At 39.9% G+C, this 26,020-nt stretch overlaps 1 protein-coding gene across 1 annotated transcript in view; it reads left to right on the forward strand.

The window, feature by feature from the left end:
* The first annotated feature begins 234 nt into the window (after window positions 1-234).
* Window positions 235-26,020, forward strand: part of ZNRF2 (zinc and ring finger 2) — a 116,964-nt gene continuing 91,178 nt past the window's right edge. The window contains exon 1 of the mRNA XM_010587431.3: window positions 235-729. Coding sequence (XP_010585733.3) covers window positions 267-729 — 463 coding nt within the window. The 5' untranslated portion in view covers window positions 235-266. The remainder of the gene's footprint in view (window positions 730-26,020) is intronic.

Genomic DNA, 26,020 nt, shown 5'->3' on the forward strand with positions numbered 1-26,020 from the left:
GCTCCCGGAGCCAGGACTCCTTCCTTTCCGCCTCTCCTCGTCTCCCGCGCCCTCTGTCAGGCCGCTGGTCTCGCCCGTCGCCTCCGAGAAGAAGGGGGCACCGGACGCCGACCGCCCCTCGGGGCGCCGGGCGGCGGCCCTGGACGTGTGGGGGCCTCTGTGCGCCGGCCGCGGCGCCTCGGCCCTGCCCTCTCAATCTTGCGCTCGCTCCCGACCTCCCGGCGCTCCGGGCGCTGCGCGCGGGCCCGGCCCGGGGCAGGGCGGACATGGGCGCCAAGCAGAGCGGCCCGGCCGCTGCTAACGGCCGCGCTCGGGCGTACTCGGGCTCGGATTTACCTTCCAGCAGTAGCGGAGGGACCAATGGGACTGCGGGCGGCGGCGGCGGCGGCGGGGCTCGGGCCCCGGCCGCTGGGAGGTTTCCGACTCAGGTGCCCAGCACGCAGCAGCCTAGCGCTTCGGGCGGCGCCGCGGCTGCCTCGGCGGCCCCGCGCAGCCGCTCCCTCGGCGGGGCCGTGGGGACTGTGGCGTCGGGGGCCCGCGCCGCGCAGTCCTCCTTCAGCATCCCCAACAGCAGCAGCGGACCGTACGGCTCGCAGGACTCGGTGCACAGCAGCCCAGAGGACGGCGGCAGCGGCGGCGGCAGGGACCGGGCGGCGGGCGGGGGCCCCGGCGGGCCGCGCCTGGTGATCGGCTCCTTACCAGCTCACCTCTCGCCGCACATGTTTGGAGGTACGGCTCCTTGCCCGAGTGCCCGGCCTCCCCACCTCCCCACCTCCCCTGGGCCGCACGTGGGCCGCGGCCGCTGGGTATTTTTACCCTTCTCCTTTTCTCCTTCAGCGAGGACGCCCTGGCTTTGCTGTCCGGGCCGGGTCCGCGGTCGGTCACCCGCTCCTGGGGGGAAAGTCGCCGCTTAACCGTTGCGGCACCACTACCACCTAGAGACTTAATACCACCTTGTGTCCCTCACCTTTGTAGCGGCCCCCCTTTGGAGGAAGCTCCCCCCTCCCCCAATGAGGTGAATGGAATTTTGAAACAGAACAGCCTTGGGGTTGTGGCTTCTGGTGTAAGGAAGTCCGGCGAAGATCTGTTGTTTAGGTGTAGTCATATCTGGGGCTGGAGTGGTGAGCAGGTTTAAGCCAGAAGGCAGAGTTTTAAAGGAGTGTTCGAGTACGTTTTTGAAGAAGGAGGGGGATATCTCCTTTGGACTGAATTTTAATAGCTATAATCCTTGAGACTGTGTAAGTAGTCCTACCTACCACATACCTTCATTGGAGTGATGTGTTCAATTAGGGTATTTTTATCCCCTGTAAACTGCCTTTTCAGGTAGAAGTCAGCGTGAGTCCTGTTCGATTTGGACTGAGCACTTAAAAACTTGTGAACGGTTTCTTAAGGGGAGGAACAAAAATTATTCCTTACAACCCTGCCTGCAAGGTGCGGTAGGAAAAGCCACTTGTGAAAAATGGAAATTATTATTATCAAAGTGGTGTGCTTTTATGTAGATACGGGGAGAAGGGTGTACTTGGCCTGAGGAAAATGAAGTTACTGCTTTGTGTTTTATAGTGGTCTACTTTACTACAAAACGGCTATAGTAAATGAGCCCCCCCCCCCATTACATGGGAAAGAAACAAGTCTGGTTAAGAGATGCTGACAATATAAGATAAGCATTCCTGTATCATTGACTAATGTATCTGATATATAAATTCACAAGTAAGTGTGGATGAACAGTGAAAAACTGCCCCCTCCATTTTTGTGCCGCATTAGTCATGTGTTTATAAACTTGTGAATTTTGAGTAGGGAGTTGGTATAGGGAGTGTTCGGTAATGTAGTTTATCTGTTGTGATGTTCTGTACTATCAGAATTTACATTAGCATAAATTCAGAATGGGAATGTCATGTTTAGTTTTTTCATCTTTTTAATACTGCTCTGCACATTCTGTGTAGAACTCTTGACTTTAATTAAATTTAATTACCTGCCTTTAATTACTTGAAGTCCTTTTTGTTGTGTAAGTGAAAATAGTGACATTTCCTAAAATTGTGCCATCTTTTAAAAATCTTTTGCTCTTGAAAAGAACCAGTGTTGGTACTCTGACCTGATTAAAACCAACACAGTTGAAGGGGCTGTAGTCACCCAATCAAGGAATAGGCAGTTTCCTGAGAATCGGAGGGTAATCCTAGAATTTAAGATAAACTGATTTTAAAAAATATTTATCTTTTTAAAATGAAAATTTGTACTTAGCAGTTATGATTTTTAAAAGATCATTAATTAAAAGCTGGCTGAAGAAGTTTAGCTTCGTGACTATTCAGTTAAAAATGGGAAAAAGATTGTCAAAATAATAGTTTTTATTTCTTTAATATACTGATTGTTTTTTTAGAAGTTGTTGCTAATTCCATTTGACTAAGAGTCAGTATATCTATGGATTTGTTTTGTTAAATACATTCCATTCAGACCAGGGAACAAATAGTTGACACCCGTGCTGTTACTAAGTCATAGTGAATTAGCAAGTGAAAAAGATCTAGTTGCTTAGAGTTGGAGAGAGAGAGCATTTGTCTCTTTTCTTATCTGAGTTCCTAGAGTTGTGCTCTTGAGTACAGCTCTGTTAGTACTTTTGGGGTTAGGATGACTGGGGCCTAGTAGCAGGATAGTGACAACTAGTTGTATGAGGAACTTTTGGCAGCCATTTGCAGTGGGGTCTCCAGAGAAGTTGGGCCTATTGTATAGAATGAATTAACTTTTTTCTCCTTTGCATTTAGAATGGTATCAATTATGTACCATTCTTGGGAAATATGAGGAAATAGTCACTGAAATCATTTTCTGTGCTCTGTGGTTCAGATGAGGAGCCACAGTTGAGAAAGGCTGGGAGGAGATCAGAGAAATTACTTGTTCCTGTTACATTACGGGATCAGATCAAAGTGCCAGTACCTCAAATCCTTGTTGAGACAGGGAGATGGAACATACTTAAGTAAAAACCCATCTTTTTAGTGGCATTTGCCTTAGTGAGGTTTTTACTTTTATTTCGGCAGATGGGGTTACCAGGAAAACTTAATAGAAGCCTGTTGAGTCTTGTCATCCTGTGATTTAGGGAGCTAGATGATGAGTCTTATTATTTTAAGAATTGCACGTGATTATACTTCACACTGACTTAGTTTTTATTATGTGTTTCAATATTAGTGTATTTATTCAGTTCCAAATTGTATGAATATTTAGGCATATGAAGATATAATGAATTAACTCTGTCTGAAAATTGAGAAAAGGAATATTTCTGAATTAGTGGAAAGTTCTAGCTGCAATATAGTAAAACTTCAATTGCTGCTTGTGTTATTGTTTCCTAGTAAGAAAATGTGGTACTAATAAGGCTCAAAATTGCCATTCTCTTGTGGGCTGACATAATTTACAGGAAAGGAAAACCTAAGCAGTGTCACTTTTTTTTGTTACTGGTTCTGTCTTAATGAACTGCCAAATTGAATGAGGTTTTCTTTGTTGCGTTTTGTGTTTTGCTCTCTTTTGTACATTTATCTTGACTGTGTACACTTACTCAGTTCTCTCCAGAGAACTAGAAGAGAGATGCCTAAACCAGGTGTTTCAGTTTACAGAATTTCCTAAAATTGAATTTTTGGACCTCAGAGTAAAGGTTGTAGAATGTCCTTGATTATAATCCATATTGGAGTTTTCAGGTGAAGTAGATCTTGTACAGTTTGTTATTCTTTTCGAACTGGTGAGCTACTGTTGATCATCACCTTTGTTTTAAACACAGGTCTTTAAGGGTACAGTCTAATATTTAAAAACCTTGGCAGTGCATAGGAATATGGAGGTATCTTAGAGAGGATTTATTTTATCTACATTTTTTCACTGTTAAGTTGCTAATATTCATAAAAACAATATGGGTGGTAAAATAGCCTTTGCTGATATATCAGGAGTGAAGAAGGTGAAATGGACTACAAAAATATACAAATAAATGGAGATTGTTTCTAGAGAAATTCACATGGACCTCTCTTGTAATGCATCCACGAGCTAGAGATGAAAACGTAAAATGAATTAATGTGGACAATTAACGAGTGGTACTGGATTGCTTTTGGCTGCATCCTAACTAGCTTGAGCTTGTTTGGGTGTGGTGTGCCCATGGAATATTTCGGTAGTCTGATTGTAATTTAAGTGCCTCCTGTTATTTATGAAACATGCTTCCTTATATTGAAGGAGTGTGGGTTTTCTCCTAAAACTGAATATGTTAAATAAAATGTGTATTTCTATGTAGATTTATCTTCAAGACAAACATGGGTTTTTATGTTGTTAGATGATCATCGTTAATTAACCATTGTTGAGTTGTTCTCAGTCACCACTTCTTAAAAGGCTCAGGTGCCAAAATGCTTAAATTTGGGATATTATAATTAGTCTCTTGCCATTTCCCAACTGTTCTTTTATTCGTTTGAAGCCTTTTATAGGAAGTGGCAGAAGAGGAAGTTCTGCTTTTTCCTAAGAAAAATGCTGCTTTTAACCACCACCCTGAAACCCCCCCCCCCAAAAAAAAAAAAAACTATAGGAAAATACAGCATGTTGTATGCTTTTTTATGCTGAAGTGTGGTCTCTGTCATGGAAGTTCCTGCCTTTTTTTTTTTAAAGAGTTCTTGACTCTAAGGTGGAGGGTAGGCTGAAGAGAGGGATGGTGTGGACTGCAAAGTGCATTGTTAGGTCTGAGAGCTGCCTGAACTAAGCACCGGGTGCTTTGGTGCTTTGTTGGCTGCCCTAGTGCCTGCAGGAGTAAGTAAGAGCTCCGTTGTCTTCTAACAGATAGTGTCCCCAGCAAGTCCCCCCATCCCTCTCCAATTTGATTGCTTCTTCTGGTATCCAACAAATTGGTTCTTACTTGTTTTGTGGTTACTGGGAAACAGCAATGGCTTTATGGCTAGGAAACCCTGTGGCATAGTGGTTAAGTGCTACGGCTGCTAACCAAAAGGTCAGCAGTTTGAATCCCAGGCATTCCTCAGAAACTCTGTGGGGCAGTTCTGCGCTGTCCTGTGGAGTCACTACGAGTCAGAATTGACTTGACGGCAGTGGGTTTGGTTTTGATTTGGTTAGTGTCATACTGGAAACCCCGGTGGCATAGTGGTTAAGAGCTACAGCTGCTAACCAAAAGGTCTGCAGTTCAGATCTACCAGGCGCTCCTTGGAAACCATATGGGGCAGTTCTACTCTGTCCTGTAGGGTCGCTATGAGCCAGAATCGACTTGATGACAATGGGTTGGTTATTTTTATTGGAGTATCTATACTAGACATTGGCTGTTTTTCTGTATTATTCATCTTGTGTTTGTAAGGAGAATTGCCGAATGTTACACTTATTACATATACTGGGCTCTCAGATAAGCAAATAAGTTCAAACACAGTATTTTGTTAGCTGCTCTTGAGTTGGCCGCCACTCATGGTGACGCATACTACCTAGTCCTGCACCACCATCTCCATGATTGAGGTCAGATCAGAATGTTGTGATCGCTTTCTGTAGCAAAACCAAACCCGTTGCCATCGTGTCGATTCCGACTCATATAGCGAAATACTTCCTACGTTTTACTTCATTATGTGAATATTCATAAGTACGGTTTGTTTGACCCATTTGTCTTTTAATTTTGAGTGTTATTTGACTGGTGTTAATGGATTACATTTGTTCCATACTTCTTTAGAAATTAAGGAAAACATGGCAATTTGTGTGAACAAAAGTTCTGATTGTATTAGTTCTCTGTGTTGCTTCACAAACCAAAAAAGCCAAATCCATTGCCATCAAGTCAGTTCCGCCTCAGAGCAACCCAGTAGGACAGAGTAGAACTGCCTCATAGGGTCTCCGAGGCTGTAATCTTTACGGAAGCAGACTGCCACATTTTTCTCCTGCGGAGCAGCTGGTGAGTTCAAACTGTTGACCTTTCAGTTAGTAGTCGAGGTGCTTAACCACTGTGCCAGCAGCGCTCCTTTGTTGTTTGACAGATGACTAGAAATATAGCTGCTTAAAGCAATACACATTTATTATCTCACAGTTCCTCTGAGCCAGAAGTCTGGGCACAGCTTAGCTAGGTCTTCTGTACCAAGATGCTGGCCAGGACTGGTGTTTTTTAATCTAGAGACTGGACTGGGGAAGGGTCTGTTTCCAAGCGCCCTCAGTTAATTGGCAGAATTCATTTCTTTTTGACTGTAGAATCGTGGAGAGAGTCTAGTAAGATCAGGCGGTGCTGCACTCTTGGGTACTTACGGACAAGTGTTCACATACAGCTCATCACTTTTGCCACATCCTATTGGTTAGAAGCAAGTTACAGGTTCTACCCACACTCAAAGAAGGGGAATTACACAAAGTGTAAATACCAGAAGTCAGAGATCTTGGGTAGCCACTTTAAAGTGTATCTGCCACATTGACTTAGGCTTAGATTGACCGCTAAACTTGTAACTGTTTTGTTTTTAAGCTTGTTCTCTATTAAAGTCTTGGTAATTGCATATGGTAAGTGTTGATGTAGTAAACATGAATTGAGTCCCTTTTAGGGACTGGCCACTGTAGATGTAGATTTTTGTGCCCTTGCGAAGCTCTCAGTTGTGCTTGAAAGGTGGACAGATACGATTGTTACACGGTGTAACAAGTGCTATAATAAAACTATTAACAAATGCTAGGTAAACAGTTGGGCAGTCAGTGCTTCACAGAGGATGATAGCAAGTAACGCTTGAACTGTACTTTGGAGGATTTGGAAGTTTTATGAAAGGAGGGCACTACACTCCAAAGAAGAATGCATAAAAATCTAGGATTGCGATAGGGCATACTGAAAATTTAAATATGTCTGGAATTTAGGTTACATGAAGGAGCGATGGGAACAAAAGGTAGAAAAATTGGTTTTGGCCAGCTGTTGAAGGGTTTTTATGGGGCTGTGAGTTTATTTGATCTAACAAAGTTTTTAAGCAGAGTTAGTCTCATGATCAGGCCGGGAGGCACCAGTTAAATCATAGTTTACGTAAATAGCAACCGTGTAGACTTGTGCAGCACTCAGCTTGTGAAGCCGTATGTAGAAGACCTGATTATGATTAAGTTGCCTTTTAAAAAGGGAGAGTGGTAGCAGGAAGGTAAGCTAGGATTTATTTAGAATGCTTTTGGTGGAAGATACCTAAATTGAACCCATGGTATTAATAGGGAGAGGAAAAGTTGAATTTGATTGAGATTTCTAAGGTGGAACTGCTGGAGTTGAGGACCTGGGTGCACAGTGGTGTTATTAACCAGTAATTAACGAGTATTAAAAATAGATAGGAAAGAAGAGGTTTTAGGAAATGTTAATGAGTTCTTCTAGGCCTGTTAAATTTGAGTGGCTTTAGGATTTCCATCTAGAAGTGTCCTTTAAGTTGTTGGATTATGAGTCTCTAATTTAGGTGTTTGGGTAATTTAGGTGTTGGCAAAGAATATTGAATATACATGGATTGTTGGGAAAATGAACAGATCAGTCTTAGAAGAAAGTCAACCAGAATCCTCCTTAGAAGTGGGATGGTGAGACGTAGACTCACTTAGTTGGACACATCATTAGGAAAGACCAGTCTCTAAAATAAGGACTTCATGGTTGGTACAGGGTCAGCTGAAACGAGGGAAACCCTCAGTGAGATGGATTGATGGAATAGCCACAACAGTGGACTTCAAACATACTAACAGTCGTGAAGATAGCCCAGGACTGGGCAATGTTTTGTTATATTGCACATAAGGTTGCCATGAATCAGAGCCAACTTGGTTGGCAGCTAACAACAACAATAATTCAGGACATTAAAAATATTGTCAATTTACAGATTATAAGTGAAGCCAAAAAGTGGATAGGATTACTAAGGAATGGATAATGAAGTGAGGAGAAGCAAGCATGGGATCCTGGGAAGCAAGAATTTTAAGAGACAGGCAGAGGAGGAGGCCAGCAGTTAGAACTGAGCCACAAATGAAAAGTTGTTTTCCAGTAACATTTTTTATTACAAAAGTAATATATAGTCATTTGAGAAAAGTTAAAATACAGAGAAGCACATATTGCAAATCACTTGTAATATTACCACCAGAAGTAACCAGAATAAAACGTTGATGTATGGTTTCCCGTTTTTTCCATGCAGATACACATTTGTTTTACATTAAAAAATTGGGAACATTTGCTCTATATATTCCTCCCGATTTTAAACCTTTCTGTTTTTCTAATAAGATTTTTAAAGCTACACATTTTCCTCTAAGAACTGCTTTAACTGAATTCCACAATTTTTTTGTTTTTGTTTTTGTTAACATTCAGTTAAAAATATTTTTTAATTTCCCTTAGTGTTTGAGCTATAGGTTACACAATCCAGTGCTCTTTTCACTTCCTCAGTTTCTTCCATCGCATTGTTTTTCTGTAAGTGATTTTTAATGACAGTCCCATATTACAAAGCTCGTTCAGTAAATACTTAAGGCGGACCTACTGTGCCAGGCACTGTTCTAGGGATACAGCAATAAAGAAACAAGACGCAAATCCCTGTGTGCATGGGCCTGATCATCTGCTTGGGGGAGACAGTAACAAACAAGTAAAAAATATAATGTGTCAGAGTACTGAATGTGATGGAGAAAAATAGAGTAGAAAGGCAGCTAGAGAGTGTGCAAGTGGAACCTTGTCCATGGTTGCTATTTTAAATGTAGTTTCAGGGATGACCTCACTGAAAAGGTGACATTCAAGCAAAAAGTAAGGAAACAAGCCATGAGGATCTTGTGGGGGTGGGACCAGGCAGAGGCAACAGTAACTGGAAAGGCCCTAAGTATGAATGGACCTGATATATTCTGGCAGGAGCTGGGCAGCCAGTGTAGCCACAGTGCAGAGAGTTGTAGAAGATTAGAACAGAGAGTAGTAGGGTAGGCTGAGAGTGGGGGCAGAATTATAAAATACCTTGTAACCACTGGTCTGTTTTTTGGCTTATATTTTAGAGTGCTATGGGGAGGCGTTGGAGTGTGATCAGGGGATTAACATGACCTGACTTGAGTCTTTACAGGATTTCTCTGACTGCTCTGTTGAGAGTAGCTTCTAGGGGACAAAGGTAAAGAGAGAAGGCAAAACCCGCAAAAGGTAATCAGTGCGGGCCAGGGTGTTTGCACTGGAGGAGGTGAGAAGTGACCAGATTCTGCGTGTGCGGTGTTTTGAAGATAGACCCAGCTCGATTCAGTGTGGAAGTGTGAGAGAAAAGTAGTCATCAAAGATGTATTTAATTATTCCCTATTGTTGAGCATTTGCGTGGCTTGTTTGTAGTTTGGTACTGTTATGCATACTGTTGCTGTCAGCGTCTCTCCAGTTATTTCTTAGGAATTTATCATAGACATGAAATTGTTAGAAGCCAATATATGCATTTGTTTAGGGCATTTGATATTTATTGCCAAATTGTCCTTTAGAAAGGACAGCTCCTTCTAAAAAAAAAAAAATTCTAGCAGGGTATAATTTTTAGGACTACTTAAAGCATTGGAAACTCAGTGAGTTTCCCTGAAAACTCAAGTGAGGTCTTTGATACTTATAAGTGCATATTGATAGGTTCATTTTGAGTAATACCACATGTCAGGGTCAGTATTTTAGTCAATGCTTTTCTTTCTTAACAGTAAAGAAATTTCATGTATCAGGAAAGAGTAAGTACATGTAATTCTGACCATTTCATATATCCTAATTTTTGCTTGAATTGTGGTTAGTCTGTGATAGTTCATTAATTTATACCTGAATACATGTGAGCTGAAGGAAAAAAAGAATAAAGAAAACGTATATACCTAATGGGTTATTACATGTAGTTTGTTCCAAAGCCAGCTCTTGGTTTGAACAATAAATTCTATTATGTTTATTCTTGATTTCTATTTCATTAGCCTTGCTTTATTTCTTTATCCTTTTTAAAGTTAATTTTATTCTTTCTCCTATCTTAGTTCATTTATTTTGTTTTAATGATAAAAGTATTTAAGGCCATGATTACTCCTCAGTACATATAGCCACTTCTAATAGCTTTGGATACTTAGCATTCTCATTGTTATTAAGTACTTTTTTTCTTTTTAAGTCAACTCTATTGAGGAATAGTTTTGTTAGCTGCATTTTTTTCCCCCTCTTACCTGGGAGTTACTTTAAAGTGTGTTCTATGTGAAATATAGACGTGTGTAGTAGAAGACTTAGTTTTGACCATTAGAATTTTACCATCAGTTTCTAAGAGATTTTCTAGAAATTAAAATGCTGATATTTTTAGCATAAAACTTGCAGAAATACGTATTAGAAATAGTTCAGTAAATATAAATGAAGTTTTGTTTCTGGAATTCTTAATTGTATATGGTATTTAAACATTTGGATATGCATGAATGTTATCATGTTCATGTTAATCTTGTGTAATATTAGCTTCCATCTATAGGTGCTTTACAGTTCACAAAATATGTTAACATACGCTGTCTACTTGTAACACTTTGCAAAAGGCCAAGGACCTGATTTCCCCATTTTATAAATGAGAAAATGGAGAATCGGGCTGTTAAGAAATTTGGCTTTTAAGTGGTGTAACTCATATTTAAACCAGAACTTCTGACTCTGAACCAATCCAATGCTTTTTTTTAACCCCATGTTTATTAGCTTACTGTTGAATGTGATACCAAATTAACACCAACTTATTGGCTTAAAACCATACAAATTTATTATCTTTAAGGCCAGAAGTCTGAAATGGGTCACACTGGGCCAAAATCAAGGTGTTGGTGTGGCCACGTTCTTTCCGAATGCTTTAGGAGAGAACTAATTTCCTTTCCTTTTCCAACTTCTAGAGGCCGCTCTCATTCTTTGACTCATGGCCCTTTCTTTCATCTTCAAAGCCAGTGAGACATGGGCTGCGTCTTTCTCATCCTGCCATTTCTATGGTTTTGATTCTTCTGCCTCTGTCTTCCACATTTTAAGGACCTTTGTGATTACATTGGGCCTACCTGGAAAATCCAGAATAATCTCCCTATTTTATAATAAGATCTGCTGATTAGCAACCTCAGTTTCATCTGCAGCCAGGGATTAGGACATAGACATTTTTGGGGGGCCACTGTTCTGTCCACCATTCTGTAATAACTCTTGAATATGCTTATTTTGCAAGGGAAATGCAGTTTGTTTTTTTTTTAAATCTATTTTTCTCCTCTTAACCCACCAGCCACTCTGTGGGAGAGAGATGTGGCAGCCTGTTCAAGTAAAGATTACAGCCTTGGAAACCCTGTGGGGTAGTTCTGTTCTGTCCCACAGGGTCCCTATGAGTAGGAATTAACTCTGTGGCAATGGGTTTTGGTTTATTTTCATTCTTTGATTTCCGTTACCATGCATTAGTTTTGCCTCTTCTTGAACATCATTTGAATGGGACCATACAGCATGTACTTTTTCATGTCTAGGGTTTGGGGTAGTTAGAAATGAGAGTCATTGAAAAGGTTAAGGACATTCTTTCTTGCCACTCCTATTTTCCCTGCCCTGTCCCCGTCACACCACTCCCTGCTCAATCCGTAGCTTGTAACACTGCTGTAATGTGTGGACACTAAAACTGAGAGTACTCAGTGTTTAGCTAATGACTGATACACTGGAAGTCTTGAGTATGTAGATACCACTAATAAAAGATAAGCTTAACTAAAAATTAACACTATTTATCTCTGCTTTGTCCATTCTTTAATTTTAAATTATCTAATTGACAAAGTTTTGGAACGATACTAAATATTTCAGATAGGCTTCATTATAACAAAGGGTAGAATACAGTGGCTCGTTTATTTGCAGATTATAAATCCTGGAGGAAAAAGAACAAAGTTCAGGGAACTTTATTTTTAGGATGAGTATTTCCCAAGTTTGGGAGAGGAATGTCAAAGGAATGTAGAGAAGTGGCTGAATAAAGAGTCGAGTTAGGAGTTTATTACGTTTTTGTTTTAGTAAAAATGTTTATAAAAATTAAGTAGAATATGGCTAAACAGACATATAGTTTCCTTTCTATCATGTGTTTCTTCTTTTGTTTTCGTATATGAGCTCAGGAAATATAAATGACTCAGAAATTATGTCAGTGTGTGCAATTTAACACAATCTAAAATAACAGCTGGGACTAGAAGAAATTGCAGCCTTCTGCGGGAGGAACCAGAAAAGGGACTTTATGGTATGGCTATTGTGATGAGACAGACTGTACTGAATCTTGAGTATGGAACCATAGTCACCAAAGGTGAGAGCAGAAGAGAAGGGTCTGCTCGTATTCTTTTATAGCCTCCATATCAAGCTCCTTGGACTAAGGAAGGTGGCTTGGATGGCAGAACCTCAATCTGGGGATTCCTTTACTATCTATGAGGAGGGAAGAGTCTTGTTTTTGTTTTTTAAGTTAGGAAAGGAGCTTGACTCAAATCCCTAAAAGCATTCTGGGGCATAGTTAGCTGCATTTACTTTTGATATATAAAGTATTTTTGGAAGAGGCACTGGGTATGGTGAGAACAGTTCTACTGTGACTAGCTTCATGACCTTCAGTGTTCGTTTCTTTGGGCTTCAGCTTCCAAGATAGACTATAGAATAATGAGGCTTTTTTATTCTACTTTTTCTGCCTTGTCTCTGTCTTGAATATACTAGTGCAGGCAAAGTTATATTGCAACAAACTCCAAGAAGGGTAACTAAATTTGTTGTATAAGAACAAATGACCAGGTCAGCAGCCTAGAGAAGTGTCCTCGTGTGCACTAAAGGGAGTCGTAAGAATACTTGCAGTTACTGCTGCTTGTTCAGAGAGTTTCACTTTTCTCAGAGGACTGGTGAACTCTTTTTTGTCAGCCTCACTTCTCGGTGTTCTGAAGGCAACCTTTATCTGTCTGCAGGTCAGAAGCTCTAGAGGCATTTGAAAAATCTGACAAGCTTGCTCCATAGAAAGTTGAGATCTGTTGGGGATGAAATTGTCTACTGCCCCATTGACATTACTCTTGCTTTTGCTAACGTTTCTTTAATTATCATAGTCTGTGTATCTGTTTTATCTTTTGTTGCTTTACTTATTCAAAAAATATTCAGTGCCTGTTGCACTAGTCTCGATAGGTTCCTGGTACTGGGAATGCAAAGATGGAAAAACCCTTGTTCTCAAAAAGTATATAGTCTGATGGATAGAGATCCTTGGAAACAAATTATTATAAATAGTAAGGCACATTTGTGGTTCACTGGTAGAATTCTCACCTTCCATGGGAGACATGGGGTCAGTTCTAGCCAGTGCAGCTCATGTGCAGCTACTGCCTGTCTGTCACTGGAGGCTTGTGTGTTGCTATGATATGTTGAACAGTTTTCAGCAGAGCTTCCGGATTAAGACAGACTAGGAAGAAAGGCCTGGCAATACACTCCCAGAAATCCAAACAAAAAAAAGCAAACCTGTTACTGTTGTGTTAGTTCCAATTCATGGTGACCCCCTGTGTTTAGAGCTGCCCCATAGGGTTTTCTTGGCAGTAATCTTTATGGAAGCAGATCACCAGGCCTTTCTTCCACGGTGCCACTGGGTGGGTTCACAACACCAACATTTAAATTAGTAATTGGATGCAAACCTCTTGCACCATCCAAACTAAAAACAAAAAACCACTGCTGTTGAGTCAGTTCCAACTCATAGTGACCCTACAAAAAACTCTTTGCCATCAAGTCGATTCTGACTCGTAGCGACCCTATAGGACAGAGTAGAACTGCCCCATAGGGTTTCCAAGAAGTGCCTGGTGAATTCAAACTGCCAGCATTTTGGTTAGCAGCTGTAGCTCTAAACCACTGCACCACCAGGGTTTCCAGTGTCCCTTTAAAAATAGGACCTTAAAATTCCAAAAAAAATCACTCTGATGGTGGGTATGGCACAAGACTGGGCAGCATTTTGTTCCATTGTGCATGGGGTTGCCCTGAGTTGGGGGCTGGCTGACAGCAGCCGTAACAACATAATATAAGTAATAAAAGTGGTATGGGTTTTGTTTGTTTTGGTGATTTTGTCAGCAAATTAGGATGTCTGTATAGAAAAAGACCAGAAGATACTATCAGTACACTAAAAATTGGTTATCTCTGACTAGCAGGAATGCTGGTATTCTGTTTTCTCTTTATGTATTGCTATATATTGGAGCCCTGGTGGCACAGCGGTTAAGAGCTATGGCTGCTGACAAAAGGTCGGCAATTTGAATTCACCAGCTGCCCCTTGAAAACCCTGTGGTGCGGTTCTACTCTGTCCTATAGAGTCACTATGAGTCAGAATCACCTTCATGGCAACAGGTTTGGTTTATTTATTTTTTCCTATAGTGATACATGTATTACTTTTGTAAACAGAAAAGAACTGGTGGTGGTATCATTATCATAACTACTCTTCTAGTACTTCTTCAGCACTACCACTGCTAATGAGGAGTCCTGGTGGTGCAGTGGTTCCGGTGCTTGGCTGCTAACTGAAAAGTCAGTGGTTTCAACCCACCAGCTGCTCTGTGGGAGAAGGATGTGGTAGATAGCTTCCGTAAAGATTATAATCTTGGAACCCCTATGGGGTTTTTTTTTGTTGTTGTTGGTATGAGTTGGAATTGACTGGTTGGCAGTGGTGGGACCACTGCTAATGCTGCCAGAGCTCGAAATTAGTCTCATGTCTGTTTACTACAAGTGTATGTCCTTAACTGCCAGCCGCAAGGAGGAGAATCCACCTTGGATAGGATCATTGAGAGTTGGTCCTGTAGGCTTATCCTGGAAGGAAGAGTTCTCTAGCCAAGCGGATTTGAGAAAGGTTTATTCCTGTCTGTTGGAGATTCATAAAGCTCATGAATGTGTTAAAGGCCAGGTAAACTCTACAATAAAGAAATCTAGTTAACTCATTTTAATTCATTATCTCCCAAATTAATATTACTGTAATTTGACCCTATTTTTCAGTAATCCTTGTTGTTATAAGGATATAAATTTGAGAATTTAGGCATGAGGATCACCTAGAGCACTGGGTCCCACCTCCAGTGTTTCTGATTCAGTAGGTTTGGGATGGGGTGTGATAATTTGCATTTCTAAGTTTCTAGGTGTTGCTGATGCTATTGGTCCAGGAGTCACACCTAGCGCTTGTTCTGTGAGCCCCAAACCCATTTTGCTTTTATGTGTAAGCTTATAGAACTCCGATGATAGTCTGTGATGTTAGGGTTTTCTGCTGAAAGAAGGTATTTTAAAAGGAGGAAGTAATTTTGTTTAGCATGGATAAAGAGCCTCCAAAGGAGGCTTTATTAACTAAATTACCCAGGGTGGCCTTAATTCCTTTCTATTATCAGTATTTTTCTGTTTCTCTGCTGAGCTTCAGTTTAGTCATCTGTAGATGGAGATGATAAAACCTACCTCCCAACGACTGTAATGAAGATTAAATGATATTAATTATCAAAAGTGCCCAGCACAGGACCTGGCACATTCCAAGTGCTTACTACCTTGCCAATCAGAGTATGGTCTGTGGACCAAAAGGCATTACCATCACTTGGGAGTTGATTAGAAACGCAGAATCTCAGACCCCATCCCGGACTTACTGTAACAGAATATGCATTTTTAGAAATTCATAGCTGGTGTATTCAGAAGTTCTTAGTGAAGGACTGTTTGAAGCTGAGCACAGACCATATACTTCTAATGGCGTGATCAATAGGCATTTATTATGGAGTAAACAGGACAGCACACATCATCGAAGTTAGGCTCCTGTCCACAGGATTAGATCACATCCAATCATGCTCCGGAACACATCTCGGGAGAACACCTAAGTTCTTCTCTCCTGGGATTAAATACTAATTAGGCAGCCATGTCTATGTGCAGAATAGCATTTACAGAGAGCAGGTAGAGAAGGGGTAATGACAGGAATCTATAAAAGGTAAAAAGGCAGTAATAAAAGTGGAAAACCCCGTACAGGCAGTGGATATTATTAATTGCCCCTGTTGAAGCTATTCTAGATTTTCTGGCACCAGAGAACAGCCCTTCATCCTTTATCAGCTAAGATAGAGTTCTGGGTTTCATCAGAGGGCAGTCATCTCCCCCTAAAGCACAGACTTTATGTCCATTAGTAGCTAGAAGATGGCGAGGGGGCATTTATAATATAGCACCCCTGTGCATCCAGCAAGTGGTTTGTGTGCACATTACCACATGACGAGCACTGCTGTAGTATACACCTTGGAAAAAGCTACCCTAGTGCACTGTGTGACTGACTTCACACTTTATAAACTGACCACCTGGGGTTGTTTTCTGTGTAGATGCTACCGATTAGAATAGTATCATGCTAGAGTGCAGAAATACTTTGTCCAAAATGACAAAATCTTTTTGGTGTTTTTCTGAATATAATGTACGTTATGTAAAATCTTGAAATAATATGTGAAAGAACAAAATAAAAATTACCTGAAAATGTACTCCTTTAGAAAAATACCACTAACACTTTCGTACACTCATCTATGCATCTCTTTATACATGTACATATGTGTACATACCATTTTTGGGGGGAGGGGGGCTTTCTTCCTCTTCTTTTTATCCCTCACACTTCTTCCTGCCAAATAAACTAACCTGGTATTTACCCTCTGAACCTTTGCTATAGTCATGGATATAATGATAATATAAACATACATAGGGATTTTGTGGTCATTGCCTTACAAAAATGGAATTATAGATACTACTCTACATATTGCTTTTCTCGTTTAAAACGTTGTGAAAATTCCTCAAATCGTGCGTGTATTTCTAGTTCTTAATGGCTGTCTGATACAAACTGTTGTGCTGTTTTTAACTGATGGTTAATTTTAAGAAATAAAAATGATTGTTAATAGAGTCTTCATATACTGGTATCATTGTATCGATAGGATAGATTACCACCAGGGAGATTGTTGAGTCAAAGGATACTTTTCTAAATTATTGTTTTTGTGAAATGTATTTTACATACAGAAAAGTGTATAAAAACATATATACTTCATAAAAATTAATAAAGCAAGTACTCCTTTGCCATCATCCATGTTACAGAGTAGAGCATTCATGGTTTCTTGGAAGCACCCTTTCCTCTCATGTTCTGTTGCATCCCCCCTCCGTAATAGCCACTATTTTCCTTGTTTTTTTAGTTTTTTACCACCTAATTTTTAATTATACATCTCTAAGCAATAAACATCCTCAAACAATAGACTTGTTTTGGGATGTTTTATAAATGAAGCCATTCTAAATATGACTTAACATCTTTTGTACATTTCATCCATGTTGTCATCTATAGCTGTAGCTCATTCATCTTTATTGGTATATTTCTTTGAGTGAATATGCCACAGTATATTCATTTTACTGCTGATGGAATTCATGCTTTCTTCAGTTTTTCACTATTGCATGACTTCTTGTGCACAAAGGCGCAAGTACCCTACGGCAGTGGTCTTCAAACTTTTTTTTTCTTTGCTTTTTTACCCCCCAAATAATTTTTAAAAACTACCTCCTTGGAGCCCTGGTGGTGCAGTGGTTAAGAGCTGTGGCTGCACCAAAAGGTCGGCAGTTTGAATCCACCAGCCACTCCTTGGAAACCCTGTGGGGTACTTGTACTGTGTCCTATAGGGTGACTTTGAGTCAGAAGCGACTCGATGGCAGTGGGTTTGGTTTGGGTTTTTATCTACCTCCTTGCACATCTAGTAAATGATATCTAATAATTTTTTTTTTAATTTTTATTGTGCTTTAAGTGGAAGTTTACAAATCAAGTCAGTCTCTCATACAGAAATTTATGTACACCTTGCTATATACTACTAGTTGCTCTCCCCTAATGAGACAGCATACTCCTTTCCTCCACTCTCTATTTTCCTGTCCATTTGGCCAGCTTCTGACCCCCTCTGCCCTGTCATCTCCAATCCAGACAGGAGCTGCCCACATAGTGTCTGATCTGTCTACTTGATCCAAGAAGCTCACTCCTCACCAGTATCATTTTCTGTCCCATAGTCCAGTCCAGTCTGTGTCTGAAGAGTTGATTTGGGAATGGTTCCTGTCTTGGGCTAAAAGGAGGTCTGGGGATCATGACCTCTGGGGTCCTTCTACTCTCAGACCATTAAGTCTGGCCTTTTTACGAAAATTTGAGGACTGCACCCCACTGCCCTCCTGCTCCCTCAGGTGTTCTCTGTTCTGTTCCCTGTCAGGGCAGTCATCTGTTGTAGCTGGGAACCATCTAGTTCTTCTGGTCCCAGGCTGATGTAGCTTCTATTTTATGTGGTCTTTTCTGTCTCTTGGGCTCATAATTACCTTGTATCTTTGGTGTTCTTCATTCTTCTTTGCTCCAGGTGGGTTGAGACCAATTGATGCATCTTAGATGGCCGCTTGCTAGCATTTAAGACCCCAAATGCCACTCTACAAAGTGGGATGCAGAATATTTTTGTAATAGATTTTATTATGCCAGTTGACCTAGATATCTCCTGAAACCATGGTCCCCAAACCCCCGACCCTGCTATGCTGGCCTTCGAAGTGTTCAGTTTATTCAGGAAACTTCTTTGCTTTTGGTTTAGTCTAGTCGTGCTGACCTCTCCTGTATTGTGTGTTGTCTTTCCCTTCACCTAAATAGCTCTTATCTACTATCTAATTTGTGAAAACCCCTCTCACTTCACCCCTCCCCACTCTCGTAACCATCAAAGAATATTTTCTTCTCAGTTTAAACTATTTTTCAAGATCTTACAATAGTGGTCTCATATAGTATTTGTCCTTTTGCAACTGATTAATTTGACTCAGCATAACGCCTTCCAGATTCCTCCACGTTACGAGATGTTTCACAGATTCATCATTGTTCTTTATGGATGTGCAGTATTCCATTGTGTGAATATACCATAATTTATTTATCTGTTCATCTGTTGATGGACACCTTGGTTGCTTCTGTCTTTTTGCTATTGTAAACAGTGTTGCAGTGAACGTGGGTGTGCACATACCTGTTTGTGTAAAGGTTCTTATTTCTCTAGGATATATTCCAAGGAGTGGGATTGCTGGGTCGTATGGTAGTTCTGTTTCTGGCTTTTTAAGGAAGCACCAAGTCAATTTCAAAGTGACTGTACCATTTTACATTCCCACCAGAAGTGTATAAGTGTTCCAGTCTCTCCACAGCCTTTGTGATTTTTGGATTAATGCCAGCCTTGTTGGAGTGAGATGGAATCTCATTGTAGTTTTGATTTGCATTTCTCTAATGGCCGATGATCATGAGCATTTCCTCATGTATCTGTTGGCTGCCTGAATATCTTTTTTAGTGAACCTGTTCATATCCTTTGCCCATTTTTTTATTGGGTTATTTGTCTTTTTGTAGTTGAGCTTTTGCGGTATCCTGTAGATTTTAGAGATCAGGTGTCGATTGGAAACGTCATAGCTAAAAACTTTTTTCCCAGTCTGTAGCTAATGTTTTTACTCTTTTGGTGAAGTCTTTGGATAAAGTACAGGTGTTTGATTTTTAGGAGCTCCCAGTTATCTAATTTCTCTTCTGCATTGTTTGTAATGTTTTGTATACTGTTTATGCCGTGTATTAGGGCTCCTGGTGTTGTCCCTATTTTTTCTTCCATGATCTTTGTCATTTTAGATTTTATATTTAGGTCTTTGATCCATATTGAGTTCTTTTTTGTGCATGGTGTGAGGTATGGGTCTTGTTACCTTTTTTTTTTTGCAAATTGATATCCAGTTACGCCAGCACCATTTGTTAAACAGACTGTCTTTACCCCATTTAACAGACTTTGGGCCTTTGTCAAATATCAGCTGCTCATATGTGGATGGATTTTTGTCTGGATTCTCAGTTCTGTTCCATTGGTCTATGTATCTGTTCTTGTACCAGTACTGGACTGTTTTGACTGACTGTTGTGGCGATACAATAGGTTCTAAAATCAGGTAGAGGGAGGCCTTCCACTTTGTTCTTCTTTTCCAGTAATGCTTTACTTATTCGGTGCCCGTTTCCCTTCCATTTGAAGTTGGTGATTTGTTTCTCCATCTCATTAAAAAATGTCATTGGAATTTGGATCAGAATTGCATTGTATATATAGATCACTTTTCATAGAAAAGACATTTTTGCAATGTTAAGTCTTCCTATCCATGAGCATGGTATGTTTTTCCACTTATGTAGGTCTCTTCTGGTTTCTTGCAGTAGTGTCTTTTAGTTTTCTTTGTATAGGTCTTTTACGTCTCTGGTAAGATTATTCCTAAGTATTTTATCTTCTTGTGGGCTACCGTAAATGGTAGTGATTTGGTGATTTCCTCATTGATGTTCTTTTTATTGGTGTAGAGAAATCCAACTGGTTTTTGTATATTTATCTTGTATCGTGAAACTCTGCTGAACTCTTCTAGTAGTTTTGATAGTTTTATTGAGGATTCTTAAGGATTTTATGTGTATAAGATCATATCATCTGCAAATAAAGGTACTTTTAGTTCTTCCTTACCAATCTGGATGCCTTTATTTCTTTATCTAACCTAATTGCTCTGGCTAGGACCTCCAGCACAGTGTGGAATAAGAGTGGTAATAAAGGGCGTCCATGTCTGCTTCCTGATGTCAAGGGGAATGCTTTCTGACTCTCTCCATTTAGGATGATGTTGGCTCTTGGCTTTGTGTAAATGCCCTTTGTTATGTTGAGAAATTTTCCTTCTATTCCTATTTTGCTGAGAGATTTTATCATGAATGGGTTTCGAACCTTGTCAAATGCCTTTTCTGTATCATTGATAAAGCTATGTGTTCTTTTGTTGTAATTATATGATGGATTACATTAATTGTTTTTCTAACGTTGAACCATCCCTGCGTACCTGGTATGAATCCCACTTGGTCATGGCGAATTATTTTTTGATATGTTGTTGAATTCTGTTGGCCAGAATTTTGTTTAGGGTTTTTTCATGTAAGTTTATGAGGGATATAGGTCTATAATTTTCTTTTTTTGTGTTGTCTTTAGCTGGTTTTGATATCAGGGATATACTGGCTTCATAAGAATGAGTTTGGTAGTATTCCATCCTTTTCTATGCTCTGAAACACCTTTAGTAGTAGCGGTGTTAACTCTTCTCTGAAAGTTTGGTAGAACTCTGTAGTGAAGCCATCCGGGCAAGGACTTTTTTTTTTTTGTCGGGAGTTTTTTAATTACCTTTTCAATCTCTTCTTCTGTTACGGGTTCAATTACTTTTTCTACCTCTGTGTTAGTTTAGGTAGGTAGTGTGTTTCTAGGAATTCATCCATTTCTTCTAGGTTTTCAAATTTGTTAGAGTACATTTTTTCATAGTAATCTGATATGATTCTTTTAATTTCAGTTGGGCCTGTTGTGATATCTCCCATCTCATTTCTTATTCAGGTTGTTTGTTTCCTCTCCTGTTTTTCTTTTGTCAGTTTGGCCAATGGTTTGTCACTTTTGTTATTTTTTCAAAGAACCAGCTTTTGGTCTTGTTAACTCTCTTTCAATTGTTTCTCTGCTCTCTATTTCATTTAATCCTGCTCTAATTTTTATTGTTTGCTTTCATCTGGTGCCTGAGGGTTTCTTTTGTTGCTCTCCTTCTATTTATTCAAGTTGTATGCCCTTCTTTTTGTATGTGTGCATAAGTTGACCTCTGAGCACTGCTTTAGCTGTGTTCCAAAGGTTATGATAGGAAGTGTTTTCATTCTCATTGGGTTCTATGAATTTCTTAATTTCATCCTTAATGTGTTCTATAATCCAGTCTTCGAGCAGGACAGTGTTCAGCTTCCAAGTGTTTGATTTCTTTTCCCTGCTTTTTCTGTTATTGATTTCTACTTTTATGGCCTTTTGGTCAAAGAAGATGCTTTTTAATATTTTGACGTTCTGGATTCTGCTAAGGCTTGCTTTATGACCTAGTATGTGGTCTATTCTAGAGAGTGCTCCATGTGCGCCAGAAAAAAATGTATACTTGGCTGCTGTTGGGTGGAGTGTTCTGTATATGTCTATGATGTCAAGTTGATTGATTGTAGCATTTAGATCTTCCATGTCTTTATTGAGCTTCTTTCTGGATGTTCTGTCCTTCACTGAAAGTGGTGTGTTGAAGTCTCCTACTGTAATTGTAGGGCTATCTATCTCACTTTTCAGTGCTATTAGAGTTTGTTTTATGTATCTTGCAGCCCTGTCATTGGGTGCATAAATATTTCATATGGTTATATCCTCCTGGTGTATTGTTCCTTTAACCATCATGTAGTGTCCTTCCTTATTCTTTATGGTGGATTTAACTTTAAAGTCTCTTTTGTCAGAAATTAATATTGCCACTCCTGCTCTTGATTGTTTGCTTGATATATTTTTTTTTCCATCCTTTGAGTTTAGCTTGTTTGTGTCTCTAAGTCTTAAGGTGTGTCTCTTGTAGGCAGCATGTAGATGGATCATATTTTTTTAAATCTGTTCTGCCACTCTCGTCTCTTTATTGGTGCATTTAGTCCATTTACATCCAGCGTAATTATGAGTTTAGTGCTGTCATTTTGATGTCTTTTTTTGTGTGTCGTCGACAGTTTCTTTTTCCTACTTAATTTTTTGTGCTGAGTAATTTACCTTTCTAAATTGTCTTTTCCTCATATTCGTTGTATTTGATTTTGTCTCTGCTGAGTCTCTTATTTTTTTCTTGTATTTTATTGTGATAAGTAGGATTGTTAGTCTCCTTTTTGGTTACCTTAATATTTACCCCTGTTTTTCTAAGTTTAAACCTAACTGTTATTGTTTTATATTGCCTTGTCTTCCTCTGCATATGAAAGATCTATGACTACATTTCTTAGTCCCTCTTTATTGTTTTCATGTTGTCTTCTTTTACATAATGACATTGCTGTTTCCCTGTTTTGAGCGTTGTTTTATCTTGATTTATTTTTGTAATTTCCCTACCTGGGTTGACATCTGATTGCTCTGTCCGTTGTTCTAGCCTGGGGTTGATATCTGATATTATTGATTTTCTAACCAGAGAACTCCCTTTAGCATTCCTTGTAGTTTTGGTTTGGTTTTTACGAATTCCCTAAACTTCTGTTTATCTGGAAATGTCCTTCATATTTGGGAGACAGTTTTGTGGGATGTATGATTCTTGGCTGGTAATTTTTTTCCTTCAATGCTTTATATAAGTCATCCCATTGCTTTCTTGCCTGCATGGTTTCTGCTGAGTAGCCTGAGCTCATTCTTACTGACTCTCCTTTGTAGGTGACTTTTCGTTTATCCTCAGCTGCTCTTAAAATTCTCTTTTAATCTTTGGTTTTGGCAAGTTTGATTGTAATATGTCTTGGTGACTTTCTTTTAAGGTCTATCGTATGTAGAGTGCAATGAGTATGTTGGATAGATACCTTGTCATCTTTCACGATATCAGAGAAGTTTTCTACCAACAAATCTTCAACAATTCTTTCTGTATTTTCTGTTATCCCTCCAGTCACTCGTAGGTTATTTCTCTTCATCAAGTTCCACATGATTCTTAAGGTTTCTTCATTTTTTAAAATTCTTGTATCTGATTTTTCTTCATATACATTAGTGCCAAGTGCCTTATCTTCAATCTCACCAGTTCTGCCTTCCGCTTGCTCAGTTCTGCTCCTCTGACTTTCTATTGAGTTGTCTAATTCTGTGATTTTGTTGTTAATCTTCTGCATCTCTTATTGGTGTCTCTCTGTGGATTCTTGGAGCTTATTAAATTTTTCATTATGTTCTTGAATAACCTTTTTAATTTCTTCCGCTGGTTTATCTGTGTGTTCCTTGGCTTGTTCTGCGTATTGCTTGATTTCCTTACTGATCTCGTTCTTGATGTCTCGAAGAATTCTGTATATTAATCTTTGTATTCTGCATCCGGTAATTCCAGGAAAGCACCTTCATCCAGAAGATTCCTTAATTTTTTGTTTTGAGAACTTGTTGAAACGATCATTGTCTTCCTCTTTATGTGATTTGATATTGACTGTTGTCTCCGAGCCATCTATTAGTTTATGTTTGCTTACTATATCCTAGTTTCTTGCTTTGTTTTGTTTTGGTGTGCCCAAATATGTTGCTTGAGTGAGCTAGCTTATTTTCACCTTTGAAGCTCTAATGTCCTGTCACCAGGTAGCTAGAGCTGTTATCAGGTATATGAGCCTAGGAGTCCATTCACTTTCCTTGTATGGATTCAGCTTAGGTGTCCAGGTAGTTGGTCATCAAGTGTGTGGTATAGGCTCTGTCCTACAGTCTTAGAGGGGCAGGGGTGATTGGTATAGGTACTGGTATCTGGTTGCAGCAGGTGGTCACGCTCTGAACAAAGCAGAGGGCTGGCAACTGTCCCCCAGATGTCTGTGAGGAAAGCACATCCCTGTTCCCAAGAGTGCACAGGTGGGTGCGTTCTGCAGACGGACCATGGGTACCCAGTGATTTTGGTTGTAAGGACTGGAAAGTATCAGTGATCCTTGAAACTCTGTTGCAGGTGGCTGTGTTACCTGAGTGGAGCCACCAGCCCTTAGGCCCCTGATGTGGGTAGGTGAGGACCCTGTTTAATAGGCAAAGCTGTGTCAAACATCAGACACCCACCTTTGAACCACACAGCTGAAACAGTTGCAGTTCTGCAGTCAAGGGCCTGTTCTCCCGAAATAAGCCTTCATAGGTCCATGCAGGGGGGAAAGGTATTCAAGGTCCACGGACTGTTTGTGCCTGGACAGAAGCTGCTTCTGTCCTGACCTCCCCCGTTTAGTGGATCTGGCAGTTTATTTTTTCCCCCAATTGTGAATTTATTCCTTCTCCGAGGCCGGGAAAATGGGTCAGGGTGCTCAGCTGGGCCTATCCCAGGCCCAGAGAAATCAACAGCCACTGAAGCCAGCTTGGGGGCAGGTGGTGTGGCTAAATATACACAAGTATTTAGCTTTTGCTGAGAGCGCCATTCTTCTCTGGTTCCGGAGGTGTGACTAGCCTGTGCGGCTGGCTTTTTCTCTGTGAGGAAACTGCGGCTGAACGCTACCACCAGCCCGCCACATTTGCTCACAGGAATGGTGCCTGAGGGTTCCCAGAGATTCAGGTCCAGTAACTCCTCTCCGCTTCTGAACCGTCTCTCCCTCCCCGTGCCATTCGGTCTGTTTTCTTACTTTGCCCTTGATGTTCAGGGCTCCTAGCTTGTCATAAATACAATTGTTTCACTTGTTTTTTCGGGTCTTTATTGTAAAAGGGATCACCGGAAGCATCTGACTACTCTGCCATCTTGACCCCACCATCTAATAATTTTTTAATTATTTGAATGGTTACAAAGGTTGTAATTTAAGAAATATTGGTGTTTCAAAATAACCTCTTTAACCACTTTTTTAAATGTGTCCAATAGAGTATAAATATTCTAATGTCTTAATATTTGGCATCATCTTTTAAAACATCCATAAACAGGCCAGTCTGTAACTGCGAATTTTACATTGTTTATTTTTCTCCTTGAAATCGTATTTCTGTTTTATTTCCCCCACAGAATTTTACCCCAGAGTGAATACTTTTATGTTTAAGCCTGCGTTGTTGGCTTTATCTTTACATGTGTGTATGCACATATATAACATTTATCCATAAAAGGAGCCCCTGGGTGGTGCAAATAGTTCAGTGCTGAATTACTAGGTGAAAGGTTGAGGGTTCAAACTCACCCAGAAGATCACCTTGAAAATCCTACGGAGCAGTTCTACTCTGCACACATAGAGTAGCCATGAGTTAAAATGGATTCAACAGCAACTGACAACAACGTATGTAAAATTCCGTTTACTTTAAATATAATTTAAATCTCATTAGAACTTCTCCCGTTGCCATCAGGCTCTAGGTATTAAACACACCAGGCTCTGGGTATTAAAACATACTCATTGCAGTTTCTGATCATACATAATTGATCAAAATAACAAATTTTCAAAATTTATAATATATTTATCATGAAAAGAATTTTATTGGAAATGTATTTCTGAGTAAGATGAATTGGGAGATGGGATGCTTTTCAGGGTGTTTTGATTAAAGTAATTGTAAATACTTCCTTTGGTGCTGGGAGGTTTTAGCATTATCACAGTACAATGCGTCATAGTAAGATTTGGAACAGGAGAGAAGTATAACCTTCTCTTATGAAGTAGGAAAACGGGAAGGAGAACCTGAACCACTTGCACTTTCTTAAATCAGTATAAAGAAACAAGTACACAGAAGTTGAGTATCTGCAGATCCATTGCTTTAAAATTGATTC

The sequence above is a fragment of the Loxodonta africana genome, chromosome 8 (assembly GCF_030014295.1).
Source record: "Loxodonta africana isolate mLoxAfr1 chromosome 8, mLoxAfr1.hap2, whole genome shotgun sequence".
Lineage (NCBI taxonomy): Eukaryota > Metazoa > Chordata > Mammalia > Proboscidea > Elephantidae > Loxodonta > Loxodonta africana.